The 14236-nt window shown below is 32.3% G+C and overlaps 1 protein-coding gene and 1 long non-coding RNA gene across 2 annotated transcripts in view; one reads left to right on the plus strand and one right to left on the minus strand.

Moving 5' to 3' along the window:
* LOC306650734 overlaps positions 1-14236 on the plus strand; it is a 1184502-nt gene that overhangs the window by 558664 nt on the left and 611602 nt on the right. The window lies entirely within an intron of this gene.
* CFAP47 (cilia and flagella associated protein 47) overlaps positions 1-14236 on the minus strand; it is a 400269-nt gene that overhangs the window by 336604 nt on the left and 49429 nt on the right. Inside the window, 4 exon segments of the mRNA XM_079122986.1 lie at positions 2386-2463; positions 5707-5838; positions 7744-7866; positions 11945-12075. Of these exon segments, the coding sequence (XP_078979112.1) occupies positions 2386-2463; positions 5707-5838; positions 7744-7866; positions 11945-12075 (464 nt within the window).

The following is a 14236-nucleotide window of genomic DNA, read 5'->3' on the forward strand; positions in this document are numbered from 1 at the left end:
ACTCTCACCCTAGTACTTAATATTTCAGCAAGCTACATGACTTGTCATTTCTAACCAGCAACTGATGGTTCACCTTTCTGTGTCTTACTTGTGGTGTCTCTTCTGCCAGGAAGGTTCTTCCCTAACTATTAATTGCCTAATAAAATGTTATATATTGATCAAACTCCAGTTAGATATACCACAACTAAGCACACTGTGCTCACGACCACTTCTGTTCCTTATATTGACTTACATTGTGAGATCACATAGTCTTTTTACATTACTCAAATCTCCTACTGAAGAGCTGATTCATTTTTGTATCTTTAGCATCTGACACCTACCTTAAATATAATAAGGAATGCTTATCAAATATATCTGAACTTCAGCTCTTCTACCAAGCATGTACCTATACCACAGACTCTGAAGATTCCTCCGTATGGCAGAATTATTATAGATTCCTTACAATTCTTTAGCAAAAGAATTACATAGAACATTAAAAGGAAATTGAGGCAAGAGTACTGTAATATTGAGGAGAATACTATATTAAGGTCAATTGGCTACTAGTAACTTCAATTAAAGTGTTAACCCATGTAAAATTCTACATATAAAAATTTATAAAGTCCAAAGTGGATAATGAAAATTTGATCCTTTGTATGTATTTAAAAAAATCACTCCTCTTATCCCATTTTTATCTTGCTTATATGTTAATTTGGATAAAATTTCCAAATTGTTATTAAGACACATATTCAATTAAATAGCCCTTAGTGCATTGTTGAAAATATCTGGTAATGCTAAAATACTATTTTTAAGAGGCAACTACATCTAAAATCCAAAATATTAAGGATATTTTGATAAACATAGTAATCCAAAGTCCCATAAATCATTAAACTGTACCATAACATGTAAAGCATGCACCAAATGACTTTAGAATGAAGAAATAAAGTAATGGAAGACTCAATATTATCTAATATTTTTCAAGGAGGGATATTATAGCAATGGAATAAAACACTCTGGAAACCACTGGATTTGATCTTTAGGAACCACCACAGCCTTGGACAAGCTAACTTAGTATCTGTCAGTCTGGATTTATCATGCCTTCATTACTAAGTAATAGAGGGCAAAAAATTATAAATTAAAACCAGACATTAGAATTTTGGTGATGCCATTAAAGGACAGAATAGAAGTAAGGCTCTACCTGAGGCAGCCACATCACCTCTTTAATCATCAACTGCTGCTCGCTTTAGTTTAGTGCTAGGTGCTGTGGTATGAGTAGAAGACAAAATCAAAAGTACAGGTCACCCAAGAATAATATGAAAACAGTTATGACAGAGATGTTCCCAGAGTTCTATTAATAAAATGTAATAAATATGTATATTTATATTCATAACATCTAATAAATGTCACAATGAAGGAGGAGCATGCAAGCCTGCTTTGAAGAATCAAAGAAAGCTTCTTTGGTTAGAAAACACCAGATCATATTCTTGAAGGACTGGCTAGGAGAAAAAGAAAAGGATGTGTGTGTGTGTGTGTGTGTGTGTGTGTGTGTGTGTGTGTGTGTGCATGTGTTTGTGCACTCCATCAACTGCAGCACAAAACAGTATTGATGTACAGACAATAATTTCAGAAATAAATTTGCCTGTAGATCAGAAAATGTAAATCAAGACCACAATGTGATATCATTTTATACCCAATTGATTGGCAAAAATTTAAATCTGGCAATCCAATTTGTAGAGCAATGAAATGTGGGGCAATGGCAACTCAAGAAGAAATTTCAGAAATGATCTTGAGAATCCAAACCTGCACAAATTCTGTGTCTCAGGAACTCTATTCCTACAGAAGCCCTTGTATACGTATTTCATAATATATAAATGGTCACAGCTACAGTAGCTTTATTAACAACAACAAGAAACACCTAATTGGATGGACAACAGAACAAGTATATAAACTATAGTATATATACACAAGGAACAATTAGTCAGCAATGACAATGAATAACATACAGTTACAACTTAAATGAATGTTTAAATACAATATTCAATTAATAGCAACTACAAACAGGCTTATTTGTAAAGCTCAAAAATGAACAAACTAATAAATAGCTAAGGCAATTTACACATGATCATTATAGGAAAGTGATCATCTGTTATGATAGGTAGGATCACAATGAAGACTACAGGTGATTTTAACCATAATGGCAACATTCTAATACCTAGTTCAATGGTGAGTTCTTAAAAATTCTTTCAATATTTTATTACATCATTTACATATATAATCTAAGTTAATTTTTATATGTCAACTTACTTCAGAGTAAAATATTTTTAAACATAAATGAGTTGATTTAGGATATATAACAAATAAAAGTCACCACACTTAAAAACAGATCACACAAATGGGCAACATACTCACCGGCTTTATTTCAATATTAGCAATCTCAACAGATCCACCAATCCTAAGGTCTAGCATATTTGCATGGTGAATAGCAACCTTATTTAAGAGAAATATAACACATTGTAGAAACCACATTAAAATATAATCATATACTGCTGAAGAATTTCCTGGCATTTACATAAAGGTTTATAATTTAAATAATAGTGACATTATATAAATGTGCAAACTTATTCCAGCACTTATATTTGTTTTGCAGAACTGATACTCCTAAGAGTGTTCAATAATTAAAAACTATCTCAAATGGGATCAGTTCATGGCTTTTGAATTTGACTTTATAGAGTTTTACCCATTTAGCTAGATCTTATTGCAACTCTGTAACACTTTTTAAAAATTTAATCTCAATGTATTATTCAAAATTAAAAAAAAACAGGAGACCAAGTGAAATATATTTCTTCCTAGAGAAAGAGTATACAATACATATATTATTACACTAAAATCATAAGAAGTATAACTTAATGATTCAAAGGAAATTACAAATTGACATGCTTTTCATTGATTAACCTCATTTTTAAGTCTTAACATTCATGGCTTCCTTTTACTCACTTCCCCCATTATTCTTTTCATCTAACTGCTTTAACTCATTCATTACCCTTAGCCCACTGGCCCCTTGACCCTCTCGTCTCCAGAGACTTAAAATTCCCCTTGGACAATATCACCCTTCATAAATACACAGCCTCTGAAACTATACATTCATTCATCTTTCTTTTCCTCATCATCCCCTCATCCCTTTCTCACTCCTTTTCAAAGCCAATAGTTTCTGAATATCAATAGCAGAGAATTTCAAGCCTGTGATGGATTATGATCCCTTGAGCAGTCCTAATTCATCTGTCTCTATATTCCCCTCATTCAACTTCTTCTGAAGTTTATCATTCTAACCTCTCACATAATGGTATATATTTGGTCCACTTATACTCATCTGCATCCTCACAAAGACATTAGAGAAATTCTCTGCCATCACTAAGATTAATCCTTAGCCTTCAGACTAATATGTACAGTGTGTGTGACTGACATTATATTAGGCATCTCTGTGATCTGAAAGTTGCCACAAACTCAAATAAGCATTTCCCTATAAAATCTGCTACTATTCTGTCATTCTGTTTTGAATTGAATGTTACCACCATCTGCCTCACCCTTGATTTACCCCCCTCACTTATGTGATCCCTTTTCAATCACCAAGCCCTAAGCATTAATCTCCTAAATTTGACTAGAATTTGCCTAGAATCTGATTTTCTAACACTTTCTGAAAAACTGAGAACACTGGATTTTTCTTATGTGGACATGTTCATCAGATTAATAACTCTGCAATCAATCTCATCAGTCCTAGCTTAATGCTCTATAACCAAAGTAATCACTAATAAATGCAAATATCATTGTGAAATCCTCACAGTTAAAATTCTACCTCTTAAGATGAAGCCTGTATTTCTTAATGTTGTTGCTAAGGGCCCTGTATGACCTAAAACTCACACAGATCTCTAAGTTTGTCTTTCACCTACTATCATCCAGGTAGTCTATAAATCTAATCATGCTAAACTTTAAGTTTCTCATATATGTCTTGCAGCTCCATTTCTTCCCCAAGTCTGAACACATGCTGTCTCTAGTTCCTTTCCTCTTCTTCTCTATTCCATTATCAACCTTTTAATCTGGCTGATTCTCAAACTTAGGAGTCTTTTAGATGTATCTTCCTCTAGAAGCCCTGCTGCATATATTAAGCCTGGGCTGTATACTCTCCTGTCTCTCTTTGCCTGTTTCATTTTTCCATCTCAGTATTTGCTACAATATATTTTCATAATTCATAATTTAATTATTGCCTTTGTGCATCCCCCAAACTGTAAACTCTTCAAAATCAATAACCCTGATTATCTTGCTCAGCATTGTTTCTTTAGCATCTACAAAAGAGACTGATGTATAATGTGAATGTGAAATGGAAGAATAAATAAAACTCAATATTAAAAAGTAAGATTTGTTTAAAAATAAAAGCATAATCCTCTAAAATGTAGAATTTTAATAAATTTCTTATTTTTTATTTTTGCTAGAATATTGTTTAAAAATATTCTTCCCAGGACTCAGATCACATATCACGATATATAAACTTATAAATGTCTTTTAACACATTTATTCATAAAAATAAGATAACATTCTTAGGTTATTTATTTTAGGGTCAGGCAAATCAGTGTTCATTACTTTAGGCTACATAATACTTAGTCATAAATTGCTATGGTAAACTGAGAGATAAAGTGGAAGATGTGTCTAAAACTACTCCTTTCCATCTGATGATAGTGTACATATTGTGTTTTTCAATTGTTCTAATTGGTATACGTGACAGTAGAATGCGTTTTGACACACTGCACACCAATAGACCACAACTTCTGATTCCTCTGACTGTACATGGTGCTGAGTCACACCAGTAGTATAATCATACATGTATATAGGGTAATAATGTCTGTCTCATTCCACCATCCTTATATTATGTTTTTAAGGTGAGTAAATGCACACATCTGATAACTGAATTGAAGGTAAAAAAAAATTCTATTCCTTGAGTTTTGTAACTGAATAAAATTTTACATAAACTGGTCCTGTATGTTTCATTTTGTCTAAAGAGCACTTAGAGAAGTGTCTAAAATTAAGTTAACAACTTCATTTACATAATTCCTATAAAATAAAGCAGTAAAACAATTTATGTGTGTAATAAAATACAGATGTTAACATTGCATTGGATTTGCATACAATTCATAGTTATCAATTAGCATCCCATCATTGATTTTTTCTCCCTTAAGCAACCCAAGTAATGCCATGAAAAAGGCCATCTTTTCTCTATGACTACTGAGGATTTGTCAAAACTCAAGAGATGCCAAATATTGCAATTTCCTGTGAAAGTGTCCCATATTAATGGAAGGTATTGATTTCAAGTAGAAATTTCCATTAACAACTTTAATCAGAAATATTTTCTGCAAATTCTTTCCAAGTTCTGCTATCCAACTTTATATTAGATGATTTATGTAAGGTTGCTTTTTTATATTTCTAAAAACTACACATTTTAGAGCTAATTCAATTTCTAAAATAATCATAGAAATTTTAAATTTTGACCTTTAGTGTCGTTAACTTTAAACTCCATTCCCAATAGAAGAAATTTAAAATAGTTTTTCTAAAAGTAAATGTGTACACATTTTACATACTATATCCTAGTATTGTACATATTTTAAAGAGCCAACCAAACTCAGATATATAAAAGGTACAAAAACATATATATATATAGAGAGAGAAACATATAGACAAACATACCTTTACTCTTGTATCAAATTTTTCTGCCTCAGTGGGTGTATAGGAGATATCAAGAACAGTTATTCCTCCAAATGGAATTATTCCTTGTGATGGAATAATATTAATGGGAGGCAAAAGACTCTGGTCACAAACCTATAATTAAAAATGTATAGAAATGCTACATTATCCCTAAAATTATTGCTTCAAAGCTTTCACAGGAAAGCATCTGCACCACTGGGCATAGGAAATAAGGTATTGTAATGTTGACTGAAAATATCAAACACAAATAGCTTGGACTACAACAAGGAATTGCAGCCCTCATTCAGCAAAAAGAACGTTCAGTGGTGGCACCTTCCAATTCAAAATGGAGTGCTTTCAAGACTACAAATTTTTTCTTTTTAAAAATTCATTTTTTTTTTTTTAGTATTGTCAATCATGTTAGCATTTTTTTTTATTTTTTTATTGTAAAAATTTTTTTAATTGATGAATTGCAGTTATACATAAAAGTGAAATTAATTGTAATATATTCATACATACACATGGCATAGTTTGGTTAATTTCATTCTGTACTTTCTGCCCCTTCCCCTCCCTCTTCCCTGTTCCTTGTTCTCCATTCTCTACCCAACTCTTCTCCCTTCTATCTTCATGAGATCCTCCCTTTGTAAATTCCTTATTTCTCCAGCTTCCATATAAAAGAAAACATTCAAACCTTGATTTTTTATATATCTGACTTATTTCACTTAGCATATTGTTCTCCAGTTCTGTCCATTTACCAGCAAATGATAAAATTTCATTCCTCTTTCTGGTCAAGTAAAACACCACTATGTATAGAAACCACATTTTCCTTATCCTATCTTCTATTGAGGGACCTCTAACACTGGTTCTATAACTTGGCTGTTGTAAATTTTGCTGCTATAAACATTGATATGCATGTATCACTATAGTATGCTGATTTTAGTTCTTTTGGATAAATACCAAGGAGTGGGATAGCTGGATCACATGATGGGTCCACCATTCCTAGGCTTTTGAGGAACCTCTGTACTACTTTCCATAGTGGTTGGACTAATTAGTATTGCAAAATTGAGAAGATTGAGATATATCTTGAGATATATACCATGACAACATTCTACATACAGCTTTGACAGTTTTCCTTTCCCTGATACTGAAAACTGTAAGCAAATTTAGTGGAGATGCAGGATGCTGAAGTAATCTCTTCTTTATCATCTCCTTGATAGAATGTCTAATATCTAAGATATTACTTTCATCTTCAAAAAGTCATAAGGTTTTTGGTTGCGCTTTGTTAGAGGTCAATTTAAACCTATCTACCATTCTTAAAGTCAGAATAATTTAAAGGCAAATTGGTGAAAATATTTTGGGGAAGAGGACAAATAGACTATCCAGGTAAGAACAAATTATGAAACCAGCAGAGTAGAAAAAGATCTCTTCATTTGTTTATTTTGGCAAGAATTAATTTGGGCACAAAAAGACATGCTAATATAAAGCTTGAATAAAAGTCTTAAATGCTAACCTCTAATACCACTATTTGGGGTGGTGTTTAATGTATTGTTTTAGCAAAAACAAAACAACTCTATCACCTCTTATTCCCTCCCTCCATTTAAATAAGGAGTAACAATTATAAACAGACTAGCTTCAGAATGGCCTCCATCTAGGTCCCAGTAGCTATTATAACAGTCCTGTAAATGAAGAGAAAAGGAAAAGCACATAACTAAATATGAAGTGTAAAATTAATTATAATGTATATTTAAAACATTTAAACATTTTTTCAATGCAATCCAATAACTAAAAGTAAAAACTGGAGTAGATAAGAAGAAAGGGAGTAACTAAATAAGGGAGTGAGAAAATGATTCTTACAAATCACTTAAAAGGATGAACTGAGATAAAATGTACTCAGAAAATTCTTATATAACACCTAAAATTAGCATAAATCTATTCATAGGTAATAAAGCATTACTCTGATAGAATTCATGGCACCAACAAATTGAATCAAATCATAATATGATCTGATTCAAATAAGAAATGACCAAAATTCTATAGTACCTTGAAATAAGCATGGTTTTTTCCTACATTGTGTAATATGGCTTTCCTCCAAGTTGTTAAGCCTTGAGGACTATTACTGAACAGTATTCTTGGCTCCAAAGATGTGACCTTGGTGTGACCAACCTAGTAATGAGAGGAGGAAAGAAAAAAAATGTAACTGAAATAATAGCAAAGAAAATAATTTATCACAAAAAGAAGTGTTTTATTAACCAAAGATATGATTATTGAAAGAAAAATGATAATCTTCTCTATATTATTTATTCAGTGTGTTCTAACATAAAAAAAATCACACATCAGGTTATTTCATTGTAGTTTTAATTAGAAAGTACTCAAGGTATTATATTGTTTTCTTAAATTCAAACAAAATCTGTGACAATCCAGTTAAGATAGAGAATAATATCATAGGAGAGATTTTATTTAGGCATTTTGGTTGTACTATTAACAATTAGATATTTATAATTTAGATATTGAAATATTTTTAGACAAAAATGTCTAAGTATTTCAGTGGTAATATGATGATAATAATGGTAATAAGATTACTGTGTGCCCAGTATGAGTCAATATATAAATATATATATATAAAGAACTAATATATATTAGTTCTTTACTTATATTTTCACTATGGTCTACCAGTCAAGAAAGTACCTAGGGAAAAGCTAGACCATGTCTGCATTGCTCATCTTTGAACACACAGTCTGCACAGGGCCTGGTACAGAGTATGGACCTAGTAAATAACAGTGAAATGAATGGATGAATGAATGAAACTGCCAAATTTCACAGCTAAGTAAACCAAATGTAGGGAGATTAAGTATTTTGTCTAAGTCATACAATGGTTAAGTAACATTCATCAACTTCACAAAATATGTATAAATATATTTTAACAAATATATACAATTTTTCTAATATATCAAGCTCTTGTGCTCTTTACACAAAAGAAAAACCCATCTTATGAAGAAAGAAGCAACATTAACACTACTCATCAGAACAGAAGAGAAAGTAATAAAAGCAAGAATAAAAATATACTTTTGCCCTATAAAATACCTCAATTTTTAAGCTTCATGGAGTTTTGTAAAATATAAGGTGTAATTATGTTGTGCTAAAGAAAAGCAAAATAGAATGATATATTTAAAATGTACTCCCAAACTAGAGAATGCAGAGTGAGTAAGATCACTCTATGGAGGAAATGAATTCAGAACTAATAAACCCATTGATTCATCATTGAAATGAACTTAGAGCTATTATCCACCCAATCATGTACAGGGTGTTACTATGTGCTGTGCAAACAGAAAGATTTGAAGGACCACAAGTATGGAAAGAAAGTTGCCAAATGAAATTAGCTAGGCAGGTTTCTACCACAAGCTTTGTAATATAATATATAATGATAATACACACTTTGCTTATCTGAGAATGGGGACATAGTTTACTGTGACTTACAGAATGATAACACAGGTCTCCCCAGCTCCTCATTCTGCACAAAGCACTTCATAAAACACTTTTTAAAAATAATTATAAAGCACTAATAAATGTTCTTTTAAAAATACAAGAACATTTTTTGGAAATATTGGTATTATGTACCTGTCCAATCATATAGGAAAGCAAGCTATAACCAAGGAGAAATAGTTTTCCAATGCCTTGTTCAGTGTACTTCATACCAGATACTATATTGTCTTTATCTATTAAATATTATTTCCTAAGTTTAATGCATCCTTATAATTGTTTATTAGAAAAATCACAATTTGGACAATTGGAATGATAAATTATTAAATTAAGAGAAGAGGAAATAGTCATCAGTCAACCCTTATAAAATAAATGACAAGCCTTAAGTGAACATCTTATTTATTCATTTAATGTTCCTTTCTATTTGCTTTTGTAAGAGTTAATTTTTGAAGCTTCCAAAATAATCTAATTAATTATTGTGATCTGAGAGTATAATTCTTATCCAATGCTGGCATAGGAAGTGTAAAGAGTAAATTTTATCACAGGGTAATAACAAAGGATATGGAAGCAGTTGGATATAAATTTCAACTAAGGTGTTTACTGTACATGTGAACTTGTATTAGTTACCTAAGCATTCTAATCCTCCATTTTCTTCACCCATCAACTGAGTTAATAGTAAGAGCCTCATAGGGTTTTTACAAGGATTAAATTAGCTAACACACGAGCACATTTAGCACAGCACCTAGCACATAGTAATTACTCAATAAATGGTATCTGCAATGCTAAATCTAAATTAGTAAATTTTCATCTTTTATCTGTTACACAAAAATACAGATGAGGTATGTTAGCAGATTTATAATAGTAAAATCATTAAGCACAATTATATGAAAAACAGTAAAACCCTGTATGCATATATTCACCACAAGACAGTAGTAAGAGTGATCAATAGAAACATTACTGTATTAGCTAAACATTTGAAATAAGCCAAATCCCTATCAGTTGTGTAAATGATAAGTGATGGTATGGTCACACGATGGGATACTATTCAGGAATGAGAATGAAAAATCTACAATCATAATCATCGGCATAGAAAATCCCACAAACCTAATGATGACAAAAGAAGTTATACATATAAGAGGATATTGGTTTAATTCCATGTATATAAAGTTCAAAATCAAAATTAATCCATGCTCTTAGAAGTAAGGAGAATGATGATCCTGGAATGGATACAGTGAATGAAAATGTGAACAGGGGGGCTGTGGTTGTAGCTCAGTGGTAAAGCGCTTGCCTAGCATGTGTGAGGCACTGGGTTCGATCCTCAGCACCACATATAAATAAATAAAATAAAGGTCCATCAAAAACTAAAAAAAAAAAAAAAAAATACATATTTTTTAAAAATGTGAACTGGGGTGGGGTGGCTCTTTTGTTGTATTAATCACGTGATGCTTTTTGATCTAGCTCATCTAGGAGTGCGTTACAAAAGTGTTATTGGTTTGTGAAGATTGAGTGATAAAAAATGTTCAGTATGTGTACCTTTTAATGTATATCATACTGCAATATAAAGTTTAAGAAAGAATACGAAGTAACTAGACATAATGAAAACCAGTAGTGTTTGGCTTATTTCAAGTTTGGACTAGAGGAAAAACCCTACTGTGTTCTGGCTGCCACTTAATGTCACTCAAGTTTGTGAATCTCTCATCTTTTCAGGCTGTAAGTTCTGTCACAACTAAAATATGTAAGAGTATCATCATGCCTCATAGATAGAGATGGGTTTAGTAAAATAGCCTTTGGCTTGTTTTAAATTTCTAGGGATTCTGGGTTGAGCCAGGCACAGGGGCACATGCCTACAATCCCAGAGATGGGAGGCTGAGGCAGGAAGATCTCAAGTTCTAGACTAGCCTCAGCAACTTAGCTAGGCCCTAAACCCTGTCTCAAAATAAATAATAAAAAGGGCTGGTGATGTGGCTAAATGGTTAATCATTCCTGGGTTCAATCCTTAGTACCAAAAAATAAAAATAAAAACAAAAAATAAAAAAAATCTGGGGATTATAGCTTAGTGGTCGAGCCCCTCTGGGTTCAATTCCAATACCAAAAAGAAAGAACACTGGATGGAAAATTTGACATATAAGTAAAGTGCATTCTTGGAGATAGAAAGTCATGAAGTTAAGGCCTTCTGAAAGGCTCTACCACAGAAAGAAGTTTAAATTTTATCTATTTCAGATTTCACTTTACTCACATTTTTATTACAAGATTTATATTCTGTAAAAATGTAAAAATCTGTATTTTATTGCTATGTAAATTACATGATCTATTTCATACTGAATTATTAACTACTACTAGAATATTAACAATGCAATACATTAGAGCAAAATATAATTTTCTCTCTTCTTTTTTGGTACCTATTAGTGAAATAATCTAATTTCCAGTTGCTTCCATGATGGTATCATATATTTATAGAGACTCTGGCAGTCTAGTATTATTTTCATAAAAGTCTTGGATTTTTTTAGCTAATTCTAGATAGCCTAACACATTTTTAAACAAATTCTTCATTTATGATAGACAAGAGGCCCCATGAAGGAGTTAATGAAGTATTTCATGAAAAGTCAGTTTTCCCATATACTTTATGTGTGTATGTATGTAATGTATGTTTACATAATAATATACAATGTATTTATATATATATAGTTGCATATATAGTACACATATGCATACCCAACCAATTTATAGCCCTCAAAATAAAAATCAGTTGAAAGGAAATAATTACATGTGCAACACATTTTAGTGTCAACGTGTTTCCTTCAGAAACATGAAGAATAAAATCCCCCTTTTCTGGAGAACTGAAACTTGGCTGCCACATTACTTCACATTCCAGTGATGAGTATGCTTCAACAGTGCCTATGGAGAATAAAGAAAGAAAAGAAAACATTTAGCACATTTTTATCACATTGATTTTTTGTTAATATTCAAAAGAAGAGCTGACTTAAAATGTAATTGCATTATACAACAAATTATTAAAATTAAACTCTAATAATAGGGAAATGCTAAGTGGAATATTATCAAATGGGCATAATCATATGGGGTTTGATTGAAACCTAAAATGCAAGCCTTATTTCTCAATTGTTTGTTTGTTTATTTATTTATTTATTTATTTATTTATTTATTTATTTATTTATATTTGTGTCTGGGATTGAACCCAGGGGCACTTACTCACTGAGCCACATCCCCAGCCCTTTTTATTTTTTTGTGACAAGGTCTTGTTAAGTTGCTTAGGGCCTCACAAAGTTGCTGAGGCTGGTTTTGAACACGTAATCATCCTGTCTCAGTCTCCCAAGTTGCTGGGGTTATGGGCATGCACCACCACACCTGGCATATTTCTCAATTTTAACAGGTGAATAAAAATATATGACAAAAATATATCAATGTTTAAAAATATACAAAATTTAAAATGAAACAAACACCCTATGATTAGTAATGGCTTTACATATAGGTATGTACAGGCAATACAGTGCCAGCACATACAAAGAAGATGAAACCCAAAGAAATTTCTGTCCATATCATTTTTTTTATCTTCCCCAGATGCTTTTTTTAAATTTATTTATTTATTTTTATTGTAAACAAATGGGATACATGTTGTTTGTCTGTTTGTGCATGGGTTAAAGGCATACCATTTGTATAATCATAAATTTACATATGGTAATGTTCTTTGATTCATTCTATTATTTTTTCCCTTCCCCCCACCCCTCCCACCCTTCTTTTCATTTTTGACAAGGGAAGCTGGAGCAAAGAGCATTCTAGATAAGATCACTGCTGCCCTACACCTGAAATTAGGGTCTTGTTGTTGGGAGAAATCCTAGGTCTTGACTAGCAGCAGTGAACGTCTCAAGTGCGTAAAGGAAAACCTTCACACATTCATGCCCTCAGGAAAACCTGCAGAGAGAAGTGTTCCACTCTAGCCACCTAGGAAAATAAACAACTCCTCCCAAATTGACCTAGTGTTACCAAGGGAACCTGTATAGGAGCCTGGTGGTCTGATCCCTCATGGCACATTGTGATTGGGCAAAAATTCTATAAAAGGTATGGCTATCCCTGCAATAAACGAATTTGCAGGTTGCTCGCCACAAGCCTGCTTCTACCCAACTCCCGGAGTCCAGGGTCTTGACTCCGCGGCCCTTACCTGCACCTGAACTACCCTCGCACCCCTACATCTTGTTATGAAGGGGAATGGATATCAGATATGAGTTTAGCAATGCTTACAACAACAGGAGACAGATATAAACAAATATTTGGAGATGGCAAAACAAATGCATAATAATAGCAGAAAAGATGGGGGGAACCTTATATAGTTCAATGAAATAGAAGAACATCGTTATAAGGAGACAGCATTTGATTTGGGACATGAAGAATGAGTTAGATCTTTGCAGGACAAAACTTGTGGGAAGCCTAAGTGTCTCTGTGTTAAAGTACAAGTAGAGGATGGGATGTGGGAAAGACTATGATGGGAAGTACCTTTAAAAATGAATATTCAATGCTACAAATAAAACTATCTGAGTCCCCAAGAAAAGCAGAGACAATAAAAGTATTATACAGTCCTGTTGAAGGGTCCATTTGATGAGAATTTTTTTTTCTTCTAATCAGTATGCTTATATATTTTTCTCCAGTAACATAATATATATCAGGGGACAGGCAAAAGAAATTGGATGGCTAGATTGAGCAAGTCTAGGTCTGGTACTTTATATGACCAAGGATTTACAAAACTTAGAAAGATAATGCGAGTGAAATGACTGAAGCAAGCTGAAGGATTCACTTGGTATTTTAGTAATGGAAAAGAGACAAAGAAGAAAACAAACAAAAAAAGCAGAAGCATAAACAATACCTATAAAAAAATCAAATAAGAAGTGAGTTCTACCTCAGAAAACATTAACGCACTTTTATTTTCTTCCCTTACAATATGTGCTTCCCAAACACAAATCCAAAATATAACACATCTCAGGGAGAAAAGACAAATGAAATATAAATTTCAATTTAGAATTATTCATGTTAGTTTACCCAAAAAGGC

Source organism: Sciurus vulgaris (genome assembly GCF_902686455.1).
Source record: "Sciurus vulgaris genome assembly, chromosome: X".
NCBI lineage: Eukaryota > Metazoa > Chordata > Mammalia > Rodentia > Sciuridae > Sciurus > Sciurus vulgaris.